This window comes from Monosiga brevicollis, genomic scaffold (assembly GCF_000002865.3).
Source record: "Monosiga brevicollis MX1 MONBRscaffold_5 genomic scaffold, whole genome shotgun sequence".
Classification (NCBI taxonomy): domain Eukaryota; class Choanoflagellata; order Craspedida; family Salpingoecidae; genus Monosiga; species Monosiga brevicollis.
The window spans coordinates 133,711-153,213 of record NW_001865042.1 but is presented as its reverse complement, the minus strand read 5'-3'; the positions used below and the strand labels follow the sequence as shown (position 1 = coordinate 153,213).

At 53.7% G+C, this 19,503-nt stretch overlaps 5 protein-coding genes across 5 annotated transcripts in view; 2 read left to right on the top strand and 3 right to left on the bottom strand.

Moving 5' to 3' along the window:
- The window catches only part of MONBRDRAFT_31632 (uncharacterized protein), a gene marked incomplete at both ends in the record, with an annotated part of 12,933 nt that extends 8,461 nt beyond the window's left edge, over positions 1-4,472 (bottom strand). The window contains 9 exons of the mRNA XM_001744020.1: positions 564-669; positions 895-992; positions 1,084-1,178; positions 1,335-1,555; positions 2,335-2,577; positions 2,998-3,517; positions 3,672-3,974; positions 4,146-4,284; positions 4,363-4,472. Coding sequence (XP_001744072.1) covers positions 564-669; positions 895-992; positions 1,084-1,178; positions 1,335-1,555; positions 2,335-2,577; positions 2,998-3,517; positions 3,672-3,974; positions 4,146-4,284; positions 4,363-4,472 — 1,835 coding nt within the window. The remainder of the gene's footprint in view (positions 1-563; positions 670-894; positions 993-1,083; positions 1,179-1,334; positions 1,556-2,334; positions 2,578-2,997; positions 3,518-3,671; positions 3,975-4,145; positions 4,285-4,362) is intronic.
- Positions 4,473-5,077: 605 nt separating this feature from the next.
- Positions 5,078-6,580, top strand: MONBRDRAFT_36308 (uncharacterized protein). Its single transcript, XM_001744205.1, has one exon. The coding sequence runs from the start codon at positions 5,109-5,111 to the stop codon at positions 6,321-6,323; it is 1,215 nt and encodes a 404-aa protein (XP_001744257.1). The 5' UTR covers positions 5,078-5,108; the 3' UTR covers positions 6,324-6,580.
- Positions 6,581-6,721: 141 nt separating this feature from the next.
- On the bottom strand, positions 6,722-9,090 carry MONBRDRAFT_23774 (uncharacterized protein; the record flags this gene model as incomplete). The annotated part of the gene is made up of 8 exons (XM_001744019.1): positions 6,722-6,931; positions 7,025-7,165; positions 7,280-7,819; positions 8,017-8,158; positions 8,275-8,567; positions 8,673-8,741; positions 8,821-8,922; positions 9,001-9,090. 8 exons carry the CDS (start codon positions 9,088-9,090, stop codon positions 6,722-6,724), a joined length of 1,587 nt encoding a protein of 528 aa, XP_001744071.1.
- A 2,021-nt stretch (positions 9,091-11,111) lies between these two features.
- Positions 11,112-14,886, top strand: MONBRDRAFT_36307 (uncharacterized protein; the record flags this gene model as incomplete). The annotated part of the gene is made up of 5 exons (XM_001744204.1): positions 11,112-11,967; positions 12,425-12,987; positions 13,105-13,231; positions 13,357-13,463; positions 14,206-14,886. The coding sequence occupies 5 exons, from the start codon at positions 11,112-11,114 to the stop codon at positions 14,743-14,745; spliced, it is 2,193 nt and encodes a 730-aa protein (XP_001744256.1). The 3' UTR covers positions 14,746-14,886.
- A 2,915-nt stretch (positions 14,887-17,801) lies between these two features.
- Positions 17,802-18,506, bottom strand: MONBRDRAFT_2458 (uncharacterized protein; the record flags this gene model as incomplete). Its single annotated transcript, XM_001744018.1, has 3 exons — positions 17,802-17,986; positions 18,050-18,332; positions 18,471-18,506. Coding segments are annotated over 3 exons (504 nt in total), but the record flags the coding sequence as incomplete, so codon positions are not given.
- Positions 18,507-19,503: the final 997 nt, after the last annotated feature.

The window sequence follows — 19,503 nt, the reverse complement described above, 5'->3', positions numbered from 1 at the left end:
TCCTACCATGCTCCCTTTAAAACTCAAGACAAGTAATTCGATCTTCCTGGTTGGGATTGTGGCGCCGGTCACATGCTCCATGGGTCACATGCAAACATGAGTGAAACTCATCAAGCGGAGTTGGTATCGACTTTGAAGGAGAAGATAAAAGCGTCAGTGGGACCATGGCCGGAAATGAGGCGCAGCAATGAACCCCGGGCAGATGAAAAGAGTAACAATAATTATTATCATGAAAGCGGGCACTCTCGAGAAGGAGAAAGGTTAAAAGGCAGGTGAGAGGAAAATTTAATGCCCATGGCGTGATGGGCCACCACATTTGAAAATGCTTCAGAGCGTCTGCCTGAGCAAGGTGATATTGATTGGGGAAAACAGTCCATGAGGTGAGCCCTGGGATCATCACGCCAACGGTTGCATCTGCACTTGTGCAACCGCAGCAGGATCTGCAGCCCTGTGACGGCGTTCAGCCGGCAGCACGCCTGCTTGAAGCGCCCTAAATACAGCAGCCATGAATATGACGACAAGTCTGGGCTTACAAGCATGCGGCCAACAGCAGGCATGCTTACCGTTGAGCGCGACGCTCTTGCTGAGCTTGACGTCGAAGGTGCGAGCGCCACGTTTCGGCACCGAAAATCAAGACAACAGCAATCAACAGGGAGCCTAAAAGTGCGCCTAAAAGAGTAAGCAGAACAATGACGGCGCCGGACAAGGAGGAGGTCGAGGTTGTGACCGCAGAGCCTCCCGACGGCAAAACGCATTGCGAAGCATTCGTATCTGTCAAAGACGGGGAGAAGGTCCAGGAGTGACGGGTTGGACATGGCAAACATTGTGGCAATGGTTTCAACAAACACGACTTGCATGGCGAGTGTGGGGTGTGCGGCAAGCCAAAAGCTATACCTGTCCAATATGCGGGAAGTTTTTCAAAAAACTGCGTGGAATCGCTTGTTCCATTCAGAAACGAGGCGCCCGCCCCACTGGCACAACGAGCGAGCACTCTAACAGGAAGGCAACGCATGCATGTGAGGCAGAAGGGCTTGGCCCAGGTGCCAGAAAGATGAGGTTTTACTGAACTTTGCGGTCACAAACCGGTGCATCCATCCGACGCCATCTGAATTGTCATAGTCAAAAGAGAGGCATGTGTCGTCCTCAAAGCAGGACGTCATGCATTCATCCACGGTGCCCTACAGCAGAGCGCACAGGCGCCACCATGGCCGTACTGACGAGTGAGGCGCAGTTGATGTCTGTCATGAATGTTTTTGGTTGACGGGAGAAAGGGGTTTTGGGTATCTTTTGGCTTGGCCTTGATGGCAGGCATGAGATACGTAGGGTACTCGTACCGAGACAGTATTGTAGTTGACGTAGTAGGAGGAACCACGCATGTTAATTGCACTGTTGTCAAGAACGCGGTAGGCTTCGCGAATGTTGGCAGGGGCGGTGATGATTCTTGTAGAGCTGGTGGGAGCAACATGCGTGGAGCTTGAGGTCGTGCTCGTAGACTGTGTGGATGCTGCAGTGTCTGGGCTCGTCTGAGGTGTGGACGTGAAAGGCGCGTTGGCGCCTATCGCAGGAGGTGAGCAGGGTGAAGTCAGTTTGGCAAGTCTCAGCTGACCTAGTCATGTTTTTGATGGAGAGGACGACGAAGACGGCCAGCGCACGAACCAAGGGCCCAGCAAGTGGCAAACGTGATGTAAAATAAGATGAGCTCGGACATCTTCGGCATCTCGACGAGTAATGTTATGGGATCGTCAGCAGACACGCCAGCCAAAAAAAACGTTGAAAAAAATCTTTGGTGTTGCGTTTAGACAGAGGCCAGGGCGTGGAAAGGCACGGGTCGGTTCACGACATGATGCGTCGAATAGGATGTGCCAGGATGTGTCAGCTACAACATTGGGCGACAAGAAGAAGAAGAGGGCAGCACACATGCGTGAAAGAAGGGAGTTATCGAGGAGAGGGAAAGAGGGCAACGGGCAAGACTAAGCGGGTGCTAGTCCAACAAACAAACAAGTCGAGGCTTGCATAGAAGGCATCAAGACCTCGTCAGAGGCACAAGCACGGGCACCAGCACGGGGGCTGTGGACGTGTGCTCGAAGATCACGCCCTCACACGAAGAGTTGGGTTCGTTCCAGCGCGTTGAAAACAACGAAACAACACCACGAGCAAGCTGCACCTCTTGGCACCAGTGCAAAAGGCTTGCTTGGATATACTCTCCAACCTGCCATCCAAGGTCAAATCGTTCCAGTTTAGCCAGCTACGCTCAGTGGCGGGCTAATCGGCCAGTCGGCGCAAAAGAGCCGTCCCCGTCCTTTTGCAAATGTAGCAGGGCACAACCAGGCACACAACGAAATGAAATGAGAGTTTGAGAGAGAGAGAGAGAGAGAAAGAGAGAGTTTGAGAGAGAGAGAGTTTGAGAGAGAAAGTTTGAGAGAGAGGTTTTTGAGAGAGAGAATGTAAGCGAGTTTGAGAGTGAGAAAGAGAGAGAAAGAGAAAGTTTGGGAGAGAGAGGAGTTAGTTGAGAGAGAAAGAGTTTGAGAGAGAGAGAGTTAGAGAGTGTTTGAAGGACCAAAGAATCATGACGTCGCGCTGGATCATATCCGATTATGATAATATTTCTTCAGATGCATGTCAAGAAGAGCAAGTCTCTATGGGAGGTGGGACTCGGAGACAGGTTACGGTGTAAGATGGAAATGCATTGCAAGTCGTGAATGACTCAAGCACCTCGGCTTGGCCTGGCAGGTGAATGGAATGAATGTAGCGAGCTGCTTGTGCCACTCGTCTATAAGGGTTGAAGGCGAACGCCCGAGGTGGGCCGACGAGCGGCACCCGTGCGCTCGTGACGGGGTGACACTATGGAGCGCAGACAATAATGCCATGGGTTTTAGTGAGGCAGGTGAGCGCCAAAGATTCAGGCTTGGGCAATGACATAGCGCCGATTGATGCTCATGGTTTTTACGCCTCTTTTTGACGGAGTCCGGGCCTTGAATATGCACACAGCAGTCATACCTGGTTTTGAAAGGGAGGGTTTTCGAGGCGCAGGTTGCTCCAGCCAAGGGGCGGCCGCTCCCAGCGCTAGATGGGCGTGGGCCTCAGTCGTGGGGAGAGATGATATGTCGATGGCCGAGGCCTCACTTTCAAGTTGGGCCTCCATCAACTGAATCTCGAGTTCCAGCTCCTCGTCTGCAAATTGTTGGGCCATTGCCGTAAGCTCAGACTCGAGAGCGGCTACCTCGGACTGCAACCGGAGCACTTGTTCTGCAGGGTCCTGGCCGCTGTCCGCCTGCTCATAGAGCACTTGTAAGGATTGTTGGAGGGCACGGTGTTCCTGCTGCAGTCGATGCATCTCTTGGGTACGGCCCTGCAGCTCTTCCTGTGCGTTGAGCTTGAGCTTTGATTCAGCTGAACTAGGTGAAGACCCTGTTGCTGGTGCGGTTACTCGCACAACGCGCTCCACTTTGGCCAACTCTTCTTCGAGACGCTCAAAGAGCGGACTTGGAACATCAGATTGCAGTCGCAAGGCCATATCCTACGTTGTATGTCGTGCCATCAGACGTTCAAAAGGTCAAGGAAACCAACACCACCAACATGCAAAATTGAATGCGAAACAAGAATCACCCACAACAAGACACAACTCGACCTGGTGCCCGGTGGGACAAAGAGACCAAAATGACGGCACTTACCGCACGAAGGCGATCTAACAGGGTTTCAAGGCTCTCAATTGCCTTTTCCTGCATGCGACAAGCTTGCTTGTAGATGCTCCCTTCTTCAATGCTTGTCAAGACGGATGCCTGGAACTGTTGCTGGGCCAGGTGGGCATGCTGCAGCTCGAGCAGGCGCTTCTCTGCCTCGTTCTGCTCGATGAGCATGTTTTGGGCGTGGGTGAGTCGCGTCTGCAGTTCGGCGTTGGCCAGCTCTTCGAGTCGCCGGCGCTGGCGCAGGCGCAAGTGAGCCTGTACTAGCTCTTCTTTGGTCAACGCATACACCTGCACGCCAAATATCAGCAGCAAACGGTTGGAGGCCCAGACGCATTGAGGTGTGCATCAGCGTTACGGCTTGAGTTTAGCAACAACGACTGGAAAGCGAGAAAAAATAAAAAAAAAAACCATAAAAAACACACACGCACGCACACACACGCACACAGGCTCAAGTCGTACCTCTTTGGGATCTAAGAGAGCAGAGACGGGCAAGGTTTGAAGGGCATCTTCGAGTTCCCTGAGTCGATGGTCGAGCTCGCCATTTTCGCGCTGCAGCGTTGCCAGTTCCTGACCAATATTGTCCAGCGCAAGTGCACAGCTAGAGGGATGCATATCCGTAAGGCCCAAGGAAGCGTGCCGTAATTTTCATGCAATCGAGCAGCGACATGGCACAGACCGGTCTCGCAGGGAAGAAGCCATGGCCGTGATGGGGAGAATCACGTCATAAATAATGACCGGGTCAGGCTTGATGAGGGATGCTTCTCTTGCTGAAGGGGCTCCAATCATCCAGCTCTAGCCTGTAATGCTGGTGAACGTCTCCTACCGCTTGGGCATATTGCGTGCAGCTACCCATCCATGCGGCGTCGGCGGTGAGCAACAAACCTCAGCATCATCATTCCGATCATGCAAATAAAAAAAAAGGCAGGAAAATTTATGTGTGTAGTACATACGTGGTCGATGCGTTGCTGGTTCAACAGCTTGCCGAGATTGGGCTGATTTCAAAGCCCAAACAATCCGATCCGAGCCGAGCTGAGCCGATAAGGGCCGAGCTGCGCTGACTGCGCCGAGCTGGTCCTGTCGTCGCCAGGAGGGCGGTGAAGTAAAACAGTGACGATAACCAATTATTTCATCTGACATTCGTGTCGTGTTGTTGTGGTATTTGAAGAAGAGGTTCTCCTGCAAGATCTCTGACCGACAACCATGGGTTTAAAGGTGTCTCTGATGGAAAGGGATGTCTCGTTCACATCTCTGCTTCAGCCTACAGTTTTACTAAGGAAAAAGCTACGACTTTAAAAGCATCTCTGACTTCAGCTTCCCTTCTGGACAAATCTCTTCAGGTTGCAGTCATTTTTGAGCAGCTCTCTGCAAGGCCAGCCAATTTGCAATACGCGGCACGCTCGAATCACATTGAACACCGGCACGATGGCAGTGGCAAGCAGGACGAGATGGTCGACTCGTTGGATATGGGTGGCGCTCATGCTGTATGGTGTGCTTGCTTCGGCTGCTGGGTTAGCGGTTGGAAAGATCGAGCCCACGGGGGCGGCCGTGGCGGCTTCTTCAAACGTGTCAACGTCAACCACCGCCACGGTGACGATCAGCACGGTTGAACCGAACACGACGACGACAGTGGCGACGACCACGACCACAGGGCACGAGAATGGTACAACGGCTACCTCGACGGGCCAAACGACAACCTCAGAGGCAACGACGACAACCTCAGAGGCAACGACGACCACCACAGCGCACAACAATGTGACGACGACAAGCCCGAATGTGACGACGACAACCCCGGATGTGACAACGACGACGACGGTGGCACCAACACCAAAGCCAGACCCTGCTCGTCGACAGGCTTACGTGCACATCTTTCCAAGTCGTGATTGTAGCATTGGCGTGGGGCTGGATCAAGCCGCGATCGTGGCTAGTGTGGCGGAAACCAACACCTCGTGCCGACTCAGCGCGACTGGCCATTACTATCAGCTGGCTTTGGACCCCGCCCACCAAAGACTGGTCATCGCTCGCTTCTACTGCGTTGATCATCATTGCAACAATTGCGACCTGGACGAGAGCAACGTCAACTACAAAACCTGCATCCCTATCAGCACGGGCGAGCAGCTTTCTTTCCTCTTCACCAACTCCAGTCAGATCTGTGCCTCGCCCGCTACCAATCAGACACAATCCGACCTCTCAAGCGTGTTCGCGGTCAATTTCCCAACCTCCAACACCTGCAGCTCGGCATCCAACAGCAACATCACCAATCTCGGCTCACCCGATGACACGTGCAGAAAATCCTCTGATGGCTCTGCATACCAGTTGAGCTACATTGGTACAGCTGGCACCTATGTCTTGAAGCGCCACTGTCAACTGGTGGGCGGGGCATGTCAAAATTGCACTGAGCACATCACCGGGACGGCCTCGTCCTGCGAGCATCCACCACAGGGTGGTACTCTACAGTTTGTGCCCCATTCACAAGTGCCAGAGTGCGTTCCCGCCTCGAACAAGCACAGCTCCAAACGCTACGCTGGGGCCGTAGCAGGCGGTGTCATGGGTGGTCTTTTCGTTGTTCTCCTTGGCTTTTTCGCCTACTTGCGTTATGGCTCCTCACACAAGCGTAGTGGCTACGATACGGTCCAGTGATCCCCGGCCTTAGCTTTTTCAGGATTTGAGTTCATTAAAGTGTATGTTTGTGTGTTGATATGCGTGTGTGCTTTTGTCATGGCGAGCTGGCTGAGCGTGGCCGCCATTGCAATGGGTTTTTAGATGTATGAACCTGTTGTCGTGTACCTGGGTTGCTTTTCGTTTTTCTTTTTCTCCTCCTTTCTTTTCCTCCTGGTGGTGGCTTTGAACTGCAGAATGCGGATGTTGGTTGGTTTGAAATAGAACGCTAGCATCTGTTTGTTTTCTCAAATCACATTACATAATACCAATTTAGACACACCGGGGAACGACCGCCTACTTTCTGTTGATATGATGCATGCACTTGGATGTAGCGCGCGGTGATAAGCTCCAGGACAACACATGAAATGAAAGCAAGCCTAAATGATAACTTGCTGGGTCAGCGGTTGAGATAATGGTTTGGTCGTTGGTGCGAGGCTGGCAACCACGTCCTGCGGGAACAGGCCCGTGCGACTTCCAAAACGTCCAAACAGCATGCCTGCCGGGACGTCACGTGAGGTCTCCTCCAGTGACAGGATGGCCCCGGCGGGAAAACTCATCTCTCCCTGATGATCTCGCTTGGCCTTGACCTATGCACGGTGCGTCAAATGCAGAGCTGGGTGAGTGCGTATGGAAAAAGGCAAGATCGGGCGAGCTCTCTCTGGTCAGTCAGCCTGACGTACAAGGCGAGACAAATCTTGGTCAAGCCTAGTCACACAGCGACTAGGGAAGCGTCCGGACTGTGGACCGATGGCACCCCACCACCAATCATGCTCGTCAGTCTTGGTCAGTCGGACAACCTGGCCTGGTCGAAAGGCAAGGTCCTATGCCACGATGCCACGACAAAAAGCAAGACAAAACAAGGTCAGACAGGCCATCGTGGCAGGCAGGACGGAGGGGTAGCCGCATGCATGAGCAACGCAGATGACAGCACGCACTCGGTCACCCTGCGGTTCAAAGGCCACAATGGCCACGGCAAAACTGGGCGTTCGGGCCACATTCTTCGAAGGGGCCGCGCTGGCACGGCGAATGGCTTCGCCCTCGGCCCCTCGGATCAGGGAATCAAGTGAAACGTGCGATTCAAAGGAGCCGGTTGAACTCGTCCAATTGGAGGACCGGCGACGGGCTTCGTCGAGCGAGGCTTGTTCCAGCATCTTTGAGTTGCGGCGCGCAATCCGCGAAGCTTCAAACATGGTGGCGCCAATGGGAACGCCTTGAACGTCACCTCGCAGCGAGGTGTTGCGTATGCGGTAAAAAGCGTGGCGCTCAACGCAGTGCGACCACACAGCCTTGCAGAGGGCTGACGTGGCAAAGAAAAAGTCGGTTGGTTCAAACTCAGACGGGGGCGTCTTGAGAGTGATTTCAAAGTTTTTACTGCGGTAGTGCATGCGCTGAATGCGGGACCAGCCATATATGACGACGCGCTGATCATGTGCATAGACATGCACACCACGCGCCGAGCACCCGACTTGCTGAATCTGATAAGATGAACCAGGGCGTATCTGTGAGCCAAGCAGGCAGCTCTCAAAAAATAAAACAAAAAACAAAAAACAAAAACACCACCCCCCCCCCCCCCAAAAAAAAAAAAAAAAAAAAAAAAACCGACAAAACAACAACCACAAAAACTGAATCAAGCAACCTCAAGAGCAAGGTAAAAGGACGGTGTTGGTGGTACCTCGCGGTCAGGGGTGGGGGCCGTTTCAAACAGACGACCGACTCCGTAAAGTTCTTGTTCGCAGCACAGGTTGAGAAACTCATCCAGCGCGTTGGCTGAGGTGATCATGCCACTATGGCTTGCGTGGCGATGCTGAATGGCGCTAGAGAGAAGAAGCACATCAAGGGTCAAACAACGGGGGCATGAGACGTTCAGCTGCGCCAAGATGCAAAAAAAAAGTGATTTGGAGGGCCCAGGGTGGAGCTGCACCGTGCATACCGAGTAAGGCGCTCGTCTTGATCGGGCTGCACACGCATGGAACGAAGATACTGGGCATCAGCATGTCGACTCTCCTCGTAGTCACCTGCTAGAACTTGAGCAGCCAGAGCGCCCAGCGAGACGGCGACGTCCTGCATCACTTGGAGTCGAGCCGCGAGGAGCTCTGCAAGCAAGGAGTGCAGCAGCCAGGTCTTGCCCATGGGTGACCATTCGCGCATGACCACAGCTGGAGGATGATAGCGCAGCTGCAACTGCAAGCGCCAATGCTTTCGACCCAGACGTCCTGTTGTGGTCTGTGCAAAAGCAAACATGTTGATGAATAAATAGGATGGGACGGGGGGCCGCAGTCAGGTGAGACGGCATCTAATTGCCGAGGCGGGCCACAGCAAACTTGATACCTCTACTTCAGCAACCGGTTGGCCCAGGACCTTGCGCAGACTGTCATTGGGGTCAAGGAAATGCTTCTCCTGCCCGATGCCAATATGCGTGTGAATAATGGATGCCAAAAAGGCCGCCAAGCAGGGTTGGAGGTGGAAGACCACGCACCGTATCCTTGGGGGCCAGGAGACCAAAAAAGAGACGCTCTGGAAGTTGGACCTCCCGATCCAGCAACGGAAGGACATCACTGATGGTTGCATTCTTCGAGACCTGCCGTAGCATGACAAGATCAGCGGGGGATCGGCAGATGTCGAAGTGATGGGCTTGCGCACACAGAGGGGCACGCACCTCGACGGTGACGGCGGCACCGTCAGGTAGAGCCAAGGTGACTGCCACCAACTCGGGGGCACCTTTTAATCCAAGGAATGACTGCAGCATGATCCCTGCGAGCGAGCGTGTGCGAAAACGGGAATAATCCTTGGTCAGCGACAAGCACGCGTGTGCCAGACTGCCAAAACGATTGCAAGAAGACGTCAACTGGCTGCCGCGACAACGTTCAAAGACGAACCGGATCTGGCGACAAGATGCCTGCTTGCTTGCTCGAAATGGTTTGGACGCGGCACCAATTCTTTGGTGCCACCACGAAGCAAATTGTCAGTTCCTTTTGCAACCGCCAGCGTCTTGCACCATGATGTCTCCCAGCCATTCCCCAGGTCGTGCGTGCAAGCTGGACCGTGTCCGCGCCCACAACACCACCTGCTTCTCTGTGCCCTGTGAGATCTGTGGGGCCTGCGACATGCCGCTTCTTCTCTCTCATCTCGTCCGGTTGTCCGCTCTAGCCCCGAAACTCACAACACATGTTAACAACACCTTTCCTTTGGCGACGAAGTCTATTTGTCAGCACAATTGAACAACACGCCCCCAGCGTCACACACGTGAAGGCACTCAGTCACACACGTACAAACAAATCGTCACACATGAGCGCAGGTAAAGCCTATGCCACGGCTTTGTCGGGGTCACACATGAAGGCGATTGATGGTATACCCACCAACGCACCACATCACACACCCACACACAATTTTTAACTTTTTTGAAAGGGAAGACAGATGGTGTGAAGCGGCGGCGCGATAGCAGGCGACGGCGGTCACGTGTGTGTGCGCTAGCTTGGCTTTGCCAACGTCGATCAAACGACTGGTGAATGACAGCAGCATTCGCCACCTTTGGGTGTGGATCCTGCGCTTGGTCGAGTTCCAGGTTCATTGTTCTTGCAGCGCACACGAGCCTGCTCGCTCGCACAGGCGCGCTTGGTCGTTTCCTTGGAGCGCTGCGTGCATGAGAGTGAGCGTGCACGATGCCGAATCTCGATATCCTCGACCAGCTGGAGCGGCGAATCGTGGCCGAGCACTCGTGAGTTGCTGCTGTTGGGGTGTCTGCCGGCCTTCTTTGCTGAGCTGTCGGAAGCGGCTGGATCATCCTGCTCATATCCCTTTCTCTCCTCCGGCTTGTCGCAGCATTGCTGGGGCTCCACTCATCAACGAGTACAAATATGCCTTTGTACGGCGGCAGCTGGCCTCGAGCCTTTGCGGCGGCTGGCGCATGCTTGCCCGGGCTCCGGCGAGTTTGCATCTCATTCAGGTTTGTTTCGTCCCTGGAGCAACTTGTCCTCTCTGCGCTGCTTTTGCGCATGCTGGTCTTACGCCCGTCCTCCCTTAGCTGCTTCTGTACCTGATCCCGCTGGTGCTGAGCGGTGCGTCCGGGCTCAAAGTGTTGCACGTGCTTGCTTGTCCTGGCCAAACTTGGTCGCCCTGCCACACTCGCTTCCCTTACATCCCTGCCTTCTCCTCTCTCCCCATGGGGTTCCTTATCGCGTCCAGGTGCCGTCATCGGGTTCTACGAAGGTGGCTCCTTTCCCATGACCGCGGCAGCTCCAACTGCAGGACTTCTTGCAGGCCTGTTCTTGGTGGCAACATATGCCGTCATCCACTCGAGCCGCGAGAGCCACCACCTGCGTCCCGATGATTTGTATGTTCACACTGTTTCGTCCATTTGACTCTTCCCTGCGAGGCGGGCTGGAATTTTGCTTGGAGTCTTGTTGTGCTTTTGCTTTTTTTTCCGACTTTGATCTCATTGACCGAGTGATGTCGTCTGATGTGCAGTCAGCCCAATCATGAAGAGGATGATTGCGAGGCCGAGGGCTGTGGGCTCGTTTCTTGGCTCTACGTCATGCCTCATGCCAGCTGGCCCAACCTGGCATTGCGCTCCCTGGCCATGGCCATCTTGCATGCGTTGGGTGTGGCAGCTCTGGCTCCGAGCCGGCTGGACTTTGTATTCAGGTGTGGCCTGCTCTTCCCTCGTGGGGTCGGCACACCACCGCCTTCGCCTGCGTATCTTCTCCGCCTCAGCATTTTCAGAGACCTGCGTTGCCGCGTCGTGCTTACCTGCCAACGTGGCTTGCCAGCATGGTGCTGAATCGTGTAGTCGTCTGCTTCCTCTGTGGGCTCGTTGTTGGATTGGCTCATTTGGGCCTGCTGGTGGGAGACGTTCCCGCGTGCAACCAGACGCGGCCAACGCAAGGGCTCCTCAATATTGACATCACATCACGCGCCCTGCATGCTTCAATCCTCGCCGTGACCCTTATTGCCTTGGCTGCGGTGGATGCCAGTGCTCAGTGGGCTAGCGATGCGGCGTTTGGCGTGCTCGTTCTCTTTATTGTCCTGCCGCTCATCTGGTGGTGGGGCATCTTTCCCTTGGCCTCAGACTTGGGCTTGTGGTGTCTCGAACAGGTCGACGTCTATGCTCTGGGTGGCGCTTCGCATGTGTCGGCATCTCGGTCTCTCTGGCGCGTGCTCGCGGGTGTCAGCAGTGCCCTCGTTGGGTTTGCCATCATGGGTGCCAATGAGAGTGGGCCCAATGTTGCCGATGCCCTGACTTGGTCCATCTTCCCAGCTCTGGCCCTCGCCATTGATGCACGCATGTGGCGCGCATGCCTGCACGCCATCCGGCCTCAACACCAGCGCGTCAAACCTTCCAGTGGCGACACTGCCATACCTTTTGGCGACGAGCAGGCGCACGCACCAGCTTCAGCTCCCCTTGCAGCGCCTGCTTTCTTGCTGGGGCGTGTCGTCGTGTGGCTCGTGGCTTTGGCTCTTGCCATTAGTTTGGCTCATGCCGACCTGGCCCAGTCCTCTGCAGCGTGGGACAACCTTCGGCTAGCTTTTGCTCTTGTCGGTCTTGTCGTCTGCGTCCTTGCCAGCCTTCTAGCTGCCGCACAACAGCCGCTCGTCTTGGGTTGGCTTGCCAACCCCATATACAAAGGTAGGCCTCTTGTCCAGCACAGAGCACACACACGTGTACCCCTTGACGTAGCTGCTCCCACTCATGGTTTTGATCGTGTTTCTGACGGGCACATCGTCTCGTTTAGAGCGCATGCCATGGCTTGGTCGATTGTTCCAGTTGCTGGTAAGTATCTTTTGGTTTTCACAGGCTCGCGTCAAGACACCAAAATTTCCTCGTCGTCTGTATCTTACCTGTCCGTGCTGGTGGTACTGAACAACAGCGCATAACTGCTGCTTTGCTTGCTTTGAGCACCTTGAGCATATTTTCCCGCGACGGGCGACGCGTTCCAGATCAATTTTGGGTGGCACTCGGTCTCCTGCGCGGCCAACAGTGCGTAGCTTGTGCTTTAAGCGTGACCGTTCGGCTGTCATGGTCTGTGCTTCGCCTACTCTTCTTGTGTTTTGATTTTGATTCATTGTTTCCCAATCGCCCGCAGAGGTGCTCTATCTCGACCCCTGCACGAGCTTTGGACGGTATGGCTTGAATCTGCTGTCCTACGGAATGGCCTTGCTCTTGCTGTTAATTTTTAAGGGTGGTGCCGATCAGCTCATGAGTGACTGCTTTGTTACATCACATCCACAGGTCATTATTGTGCTTTTTGTAGATCGTTATGCGGCGTGGGGTCCCTTGGTGGCGCTCGCCTACCCGGTTCAGCTCCTGCTGGTGTCTCTTCTTTTGGACCGAGTGCTCAAATTTGTGGATCTGGTCCGCTTCATGGCCGTCACAACCGTCACGCACTGGCGCATCAAACCCATGCGACTGCGCCAGTCCCCGGTGCTTATTGCTTGGAACGTGATTGCGTTGCCGCTCAACCTTGGCCTTGCCGGTCTTGCTGCTCTTTTGGATGCCTCGGTCATGCCCCTTTTTGGACTTCCATTCTTCGTACTCGCCAGTCCTCGATCTCGTCGTTTCTGGCAGCACGTGGGTGGGCAGAGTGATGCCCAGGAAGCCGTGTACTATAGCGAAATCTGTTCAACAGTCGCCGATGCGCTCATCACGGTAGGAGCTTGTCAATATATGCGGGACTGGGCTGGTAGTTCTCCCTCACCCTCCCTCCGAATCGTTCCGACATTACTGATTAAGCTGTTTCTTCCAAAACTTTCTGTGGGGTGACAGGCATACCGAAGAGGTGCTCTCGGTCATTGTCGCATGGGCGAAGTGCTTTTGCTACGCTTCGAGAACCGTATGATGATGGTGCACCTCCTCGAGGCTGGCCTTTTTCATGCCGTCTTCCTTGTTCAAGGTATGGTGTCGCCCACAGATCCGCCGAGCCATCATTTACGTCCTTGTTTGAGAGGCGGGCGCCTGGACAGCGCATTTGCAACAATATCATTTTCTTTCGGCCACTCTGCCGGCGTTTGTCGACAGGTTTGGAACTGACAGAAACATCATGCCACACGACCGAAGCGACTCATTTGGAGGAGGTCTTGGATTACGTCTTGCCAGAAAAAAAGCGCGGGCTGGGCATGTGGAAGGTAAGCCGTCTCAGTCTACCAAAAATGTGAACAATCCCGTCCCTCACGCTTGTACTCGACAACGCATCTGCCTCTCAACATGACCTAGTATGCCGACGACAGCTTTTCCCCCGTGTGGGCCTCCCCATTGCGCACGTATGCGGACACGCGCAACCAGCTTACGGGCATTGTCGACTCGCCGGCGTACGCCGTCTTGTTTCAAGAATGCTTTTGCTATGCCCTGTCGCATTGTCTGCTTCGCGAAACACTGGAACCCGAGGAACGACGCAGCTTGGCCACCTCGGTCAATCTCTTTGCAGCACACACAACCGGTGCTCCTGACCGTTTACGCGAGTGCGTTTTTTTTTTTTTTTTTTTTTTTTTTTTCCATCGACTGGTCCGAAATTGCCGTGGCAGTCTCATATGATCTATTTTGTTTGTCGAAAATTGCTTCGACAGGTGGCTGCGGCTCTCGAGTGATAACCAGGCTACTGACCTTTCTTCAAGTTTGGTACGTGCGATTGTGTGAAACAAGGTGTTGGCTTCCAACCTTGGGCTTTTGTGAATCCTTGATCAACGCCTCATTTGATGATTTGCAGCAGGCCGAGGCATCGAGCTGGCACGAGACTGTGGTTACAGTAACAGAGCACGTGCTACAATTGACATTTTCTGAAACGGTGGGTTAGGCAAGAGCGCACGTGGCCGCATTCCCGTTGCTTCCTCCGTTTCGGCCTCTCACCTCCATCGAATTGTGCACTTGTAGCCGTTGACGCCACAAGGTCTGGTGGGTTTGTACAACGGCGCCTTGCCGCACAGTGTAAACCGGGCCAAATTACCAAGCAAAGTGAAGCAGCTCGTGGTGCGAGCAAGTCGGCTGGCAATCAAACTGGCTCTGGATCTGGCTGTAGTGGGTGACGAGACGGTGCAGGATCTTGAGGAATTGGCCGCAGATTTACGTGCTTTGGACAGAGATGTACACCTGGGCCGCAGTGAGGATGCCCTATGGTATCGAGCCATCCGTGAACGAAAGCAACAACTTTTTGCACTCGCGATTGAAGAGCAGGTGGTACAAAGTCACCTTGTGACGTCTGGTCACGTTCGTGTCCGAGCCGTCCGCCTCAATGCTGAAGCTGTTCGCGGGCAGTGGGCTAACATGGCCCTTGAGCTTCTCTTTTTGACCAATGATGACGAGGAACGTTACAGCATTCAAGCACATCGTAGCCTCTTGCGTAATTTGACTTTGCAAAGCGCCGAGCCGCCTCTGGGGTATCCAGTCTTCAGTCAAGTCATGGCTGCCTCCTGACGTTTGTGCGAACGTTTCAAAGTGTGTGGCGGTGGCGACGAGCGCTGGCCAGCGGATAGTGTGGAACTACATTATTAATATCTTAACATGTCCATTGACAGGATACATCTTATTCTTGTTTGAAATCGACAACTACATGGATTGTGATACTATAATGATGGTTGTCCGCCTTGATTGTTGGATCTGTCAAAATTTGGAAAGACTCGATGGATGGCGTTGAATAGCCGAAGAGATTGATTGGGATGCGAGGTGACATGGGCGCGGACGCGGCATTGTAAGGACGCCACACAAGAGAAGAAGACATGCTGAATTATCACTGCTTCAAATCATACAAAGTCGGCTAAGGTTGGGATGCGGCGCACTGCATTGCTGCAGCCTTCATGGAATCTGCATGTCAAAAAGGAGCAGGTCAAGGAAACCGAGTCAAGAAAAAAAAATGAGAACGGGATGGGTAGGAAGTGGCATGTTAAAACAGGCCACAATACTTGATGTCAGGCAAGACCCACTTGTAGCGAACAGGGGGTTGCTTCGTGCGGCGACGGGTAAATTGCGGCTGGCGGCCGTCGGAGTGCGGTTTGGCCACTTCTTGGCTTTGAGTAGGTTGTGAGCTTGGCAAAGGGCGACCGAAAAAGTCACGTTTCACCATCAGTCGGTCCTAAGATTGGGTAGGCCAACGTGCAATACCAAACCATGTGATGTGAGCTGGCTGGGAAAAGCTCCTATTTTTGAAGAATCAAAGCGCGTGGTATCGAACCTTGACTTTAATGTTGGTGTCTTGAGCCAAGCCCATGCGCGCTTGCATAAAAGCACGTTTTTCTTCTTCGCTATGTGAATGCTTCTATAGATAGGAAAAGCATGGTGGCAACGCAATTCAGATAACATTGTCAAGATGAGTCAATCTGAACAAGGAATGGGCAGACGGTTAACCCCATTCTCTCACGACTGCTTCCCGCAAAAAAAAGGCCCACCGAATGATCCTTGCGATTGATGCGCGCATCGTCCTGTTTGCTTGATTTGGCTGGACTGGCTCCAACTAAAATGAGCAACCATGCAGCGTATATGTGAGAGTTGGCACATTAGAACGAGCGCGGGAACATGATCTGAAATCAAAAGTCGTCTGTCATGCTAACATGTGAGCTCACCTTTGTTGATGCGCGAGGATGGAGCGGGTTGGCTAAGAGGTCGGCCCAAAATGTCCGAGCCGCGACGAATGCGCTCCTTGCTAAGTTCTTGAGCAATAAGCTGGCCACACCCATGCACAGGCGTAAGCAGACGGTATGGGCTTCAGTGCGAAGGGGAGGCGCAGGCTCATGAGGTACTAACCTGTTTGACAGCATACGCCACCGACGATTCTTGTTGCATGGGCATGGGCTCGTCGTGATTTTGAAACTGTACAATGCCTCCAGCAAACTTGGAGGGCTCGTTGAAGATGGCCACTTGGTCAATGGCTGGCTCAAGTTCGTAGACGTACTTGCCCTGCAGCAGAAGGTGTGTGGCATGTGCTGATGAGGTTCGTGGACGTTCTAGTTGAATCATAGCCACGGGCAGCTCACCTTCTGGGTCTTCATCTGCTTGTACGTGAGATTATAGTCGAGCATAACATTCACAATGCGAGCAATCGCCACCTTTTCCGCAGCACTAAGGGAATGTACCAAAAACAGCACGAGATGAGCAATTTCCTCGTGCAGTGCCTTCTCATTTAGAGGAGATTGGAGACCAGGTGAAGTACAACAGACCTTAGCAAGGCAGCAGTGACGGGGCGCACAGGGGGTTGAATGAGCGCGTTGAGCGGATGAAGCAAGGTGGTGCTCAACTCGCGGCGCGAGTAATATCGCTTCAACATGCTTTGGCCGTCCTAGAGATGTCCCGCGTACCCAGACACAGACACAGACACATCAATTAGATCGATGTATAAGCAAATCCCGACGCCCGCGTGCCCAAGGGGGGAGTCAAGCACAACACCCACCTCCAGCACCGCTGCTAGTACGGCTTGGTTGTTTTTGCATTGCTGGGCAAACTCCCACGGTGTACGCGGCCACTTGACGTGGTGCACATCTGCATGGAAAACATGGCAGCACACGAAAGAACACAAGTCAAGCTTGGCACCGAGCCTGTTGCACCAGCCGAAAGTGTGGCGCGTTGCTTTGGTGCTCAAGAGCCTTTACCGTGAGTGGCATAGTGGTAATGGAAAGCGAGCAATGGGTAAGAGCTGTAGCGCAAGAGGCTATAGTCTTGCTCACGAGCCAAGTGTAGCTGCAGTTCACTGTGAACCACAAGCCAGTCTAGCACTGCTGATGCCTATACCCCAAGCGCCGAGCAAGAATTAAAAGTGATTGGCACACAGTGAGTAAGCTGGGTGGTGCACCGAGTACATCACTCTCAATCCCATGCGTACCTTGTTGAAGTTTGGGTCGAAGGCAAGTTGGCCCTTGACCAGAAGGTAGTTTTCAAAGGCACCGTCAATCAGCTTTTCATATTCACCGTTGCCCTCGATCAGCGGACGCAGCTCCATCGAGTCTGGCACAGCCGGGGCAGATGCTGCAGATGAAGCAGGCCAAGTGCAGATGAGTCGATGAGGTCTGTGCATACGTTCCTGGCCTTCTCGATCCACGCACCGGTTCGCAGAGCTCGACGGCGGCTGCGGTTGAACAGCTTGGTCCACACGGATTTGACATCCATAACCTTGAGCATCGGGCAGCCAAGCAGTTACTGCCATGAGCACGGAGCGGGCAAATGAACCACTTCATGATCAATGACAAACCTTGTCTTTTCGGCCCACGGCCGCCCCGCGCACGGATTGCAAGGTAATGCGCCCGGTGGCATCCGTGGCAATCCTCCGTGAGAGAAACTGCAGGGTGGTGATGCAAGAGCGAACGTCTCCCTCGGTCGCTTCGACCAGGTGTGTCACGGCGTTGCGCTCTGACAAATCCAAACAATCCAAACAAGCCACGCTTGGGGTGAGGAGTTTGCTGGCATGGAGGGGCCTGGCAGGCCCAAACAGGGTGTTTGACGGCGGCAAAACATAGTGAGCGCCTGAGAAAAAGTAACGCACCAACTCGAACACCCTTTCGCTCACATATTGTGAGCAGGCGGCCAATGAGAGCATTGTTCTCGATAGGAGCAAAGTTGATTTGCAGGGCAATCTGCCGGAGCGGGCGCAAAGCCGGGGCCTGCAGGTCATTGCAAATGCAAATGATTGGTCGGCGTAGAGCTGGCAGAGCGCCCTTGCGCTTGCCCCCGCCTTTTCCTGCGCATGCACATTTAGTCATGACAAGCAATGAGGAACACTGGTGCGCAAGGCAACATCTGGACGGCCAAGCCACGGAATGAAGCAAGCCCAGATGAGAGCATGTGCGCCTACCGGTGGCCTGGACAATTTTGATAAGGGCATTGATGGCACCCTTGGAGGCGCCGTCAATCTCATCAAGCACAAGGCAGTTGGGCCGACGATCTCGTCCAATGACTTCTTGCATCTGGGTGGCATTGATGACACGTTCCTTGAGGGCCGCCGGTGAGCGGTCATCGCTGGCGTTGATTTCCACGCTACTGTAGCCGGCATGGCGTGCAACCACATGCGCTAATGTGGTCTAGAAAAGGAGATCATGGGATGGTCAAGGTTCAGATGAAGGTCAGTGGACGATGTAATGCTTGAGGCTGTTTTTGTTCAGGAATTCGTTCATCGCCTGGTCATATAAACCACCTCAGCTCAAATCAAGAAGACTCACCTTGCCGACACCAGGCGGACCAGCCAGGAGAACCACCTAGTTTGCAAGAATCAAGTTATGTGAGCGCCAAAAAAGGCATAAATAGCAGGACAGAACACCTCAAAAGCAATAGGAGAAGGTTAATGATGATGCAAAAGCTGGTATTGATGGACCTTGGAGCCAAAGTTGTCTGGTCGCTGGGAGCCGAAGGAGTTTTGCGTACTGGGTTGCTAGAAGTTGGAGGAAAGTGGCACGCGATTCAAAAAAAAAAAAAAAAAAAAAAAAAAAAAAAAAAAAAAAAAAAAAAAAAAGTGAAGTGAGGAGGTGCGAAGCAAACCCACGACAATTGGTCTTAGGTCACTGTATGCGTTGTTCGTAAAAAGCACGCTTACCTTTGGTTTAGGTGCGGGTGTACCAAACACCACCTGTCAAAGGTTCACGCCGAGCACGAGGTTTAGATCAGCAATGTGAGCATGAGAACAAGGCTCGGCGGTGAATAGAGAGAAGAGACCGAGAAGCGCTGGCAAGTCAAAGAGCGCACCGGATCCCACGATCGGAGCCACCGGAGAAGTGAGGTGTTCGTCTCCTCATCCGAGATCAAATCTGGAAGTGCAAAGATCAGACAGGCCCGCTCGGTGTTGAGCTTGCCTTGTCAAGCTGCCGACTCTGAGAGCAAGCGTCTGGTGGTTGCGGGCAGGCGTACCGATGTAGTGCCGGGGGCTGAATTCGTCGGTCCAAAGGTTAACCTCGACCGGCGATGCTGAGGTATCCGCCTGGGGCTCCTCAATGTCATCCAGGTCTTGGCCTTGAAGCAGGCGTTGGTGGCGGGCGTGAGAGGCTGCAAGGCGTTCGTGTTCTACGGCAGACGTGAACAAGGAATGGTAAGACGTGCTGGCGCCAAAGAAGGGAGATGCAAATGTGATGCGAGTGGCGTGGTGCCGCGGACCTGCACGAGCAACGGCAAACGCCTCTTGTTGTAGTTCTTGGCGGAGCTGATGACGCTTTGTGAGAGGAGAGTGGTGCGACGTAGGGCGGAGCTATTCCGAGCGCAAAA

Bases quoted from the DNA above. Each gene is read 5' to 3' on its own strand.
- MONBRDRAFT_36308 (XM_001744205.1), top strand. From the start codon at position 5,109: ATGGCAGTGGCAAGCAGGACGAGATGGTCGACTCGTTGGATATGGGTG.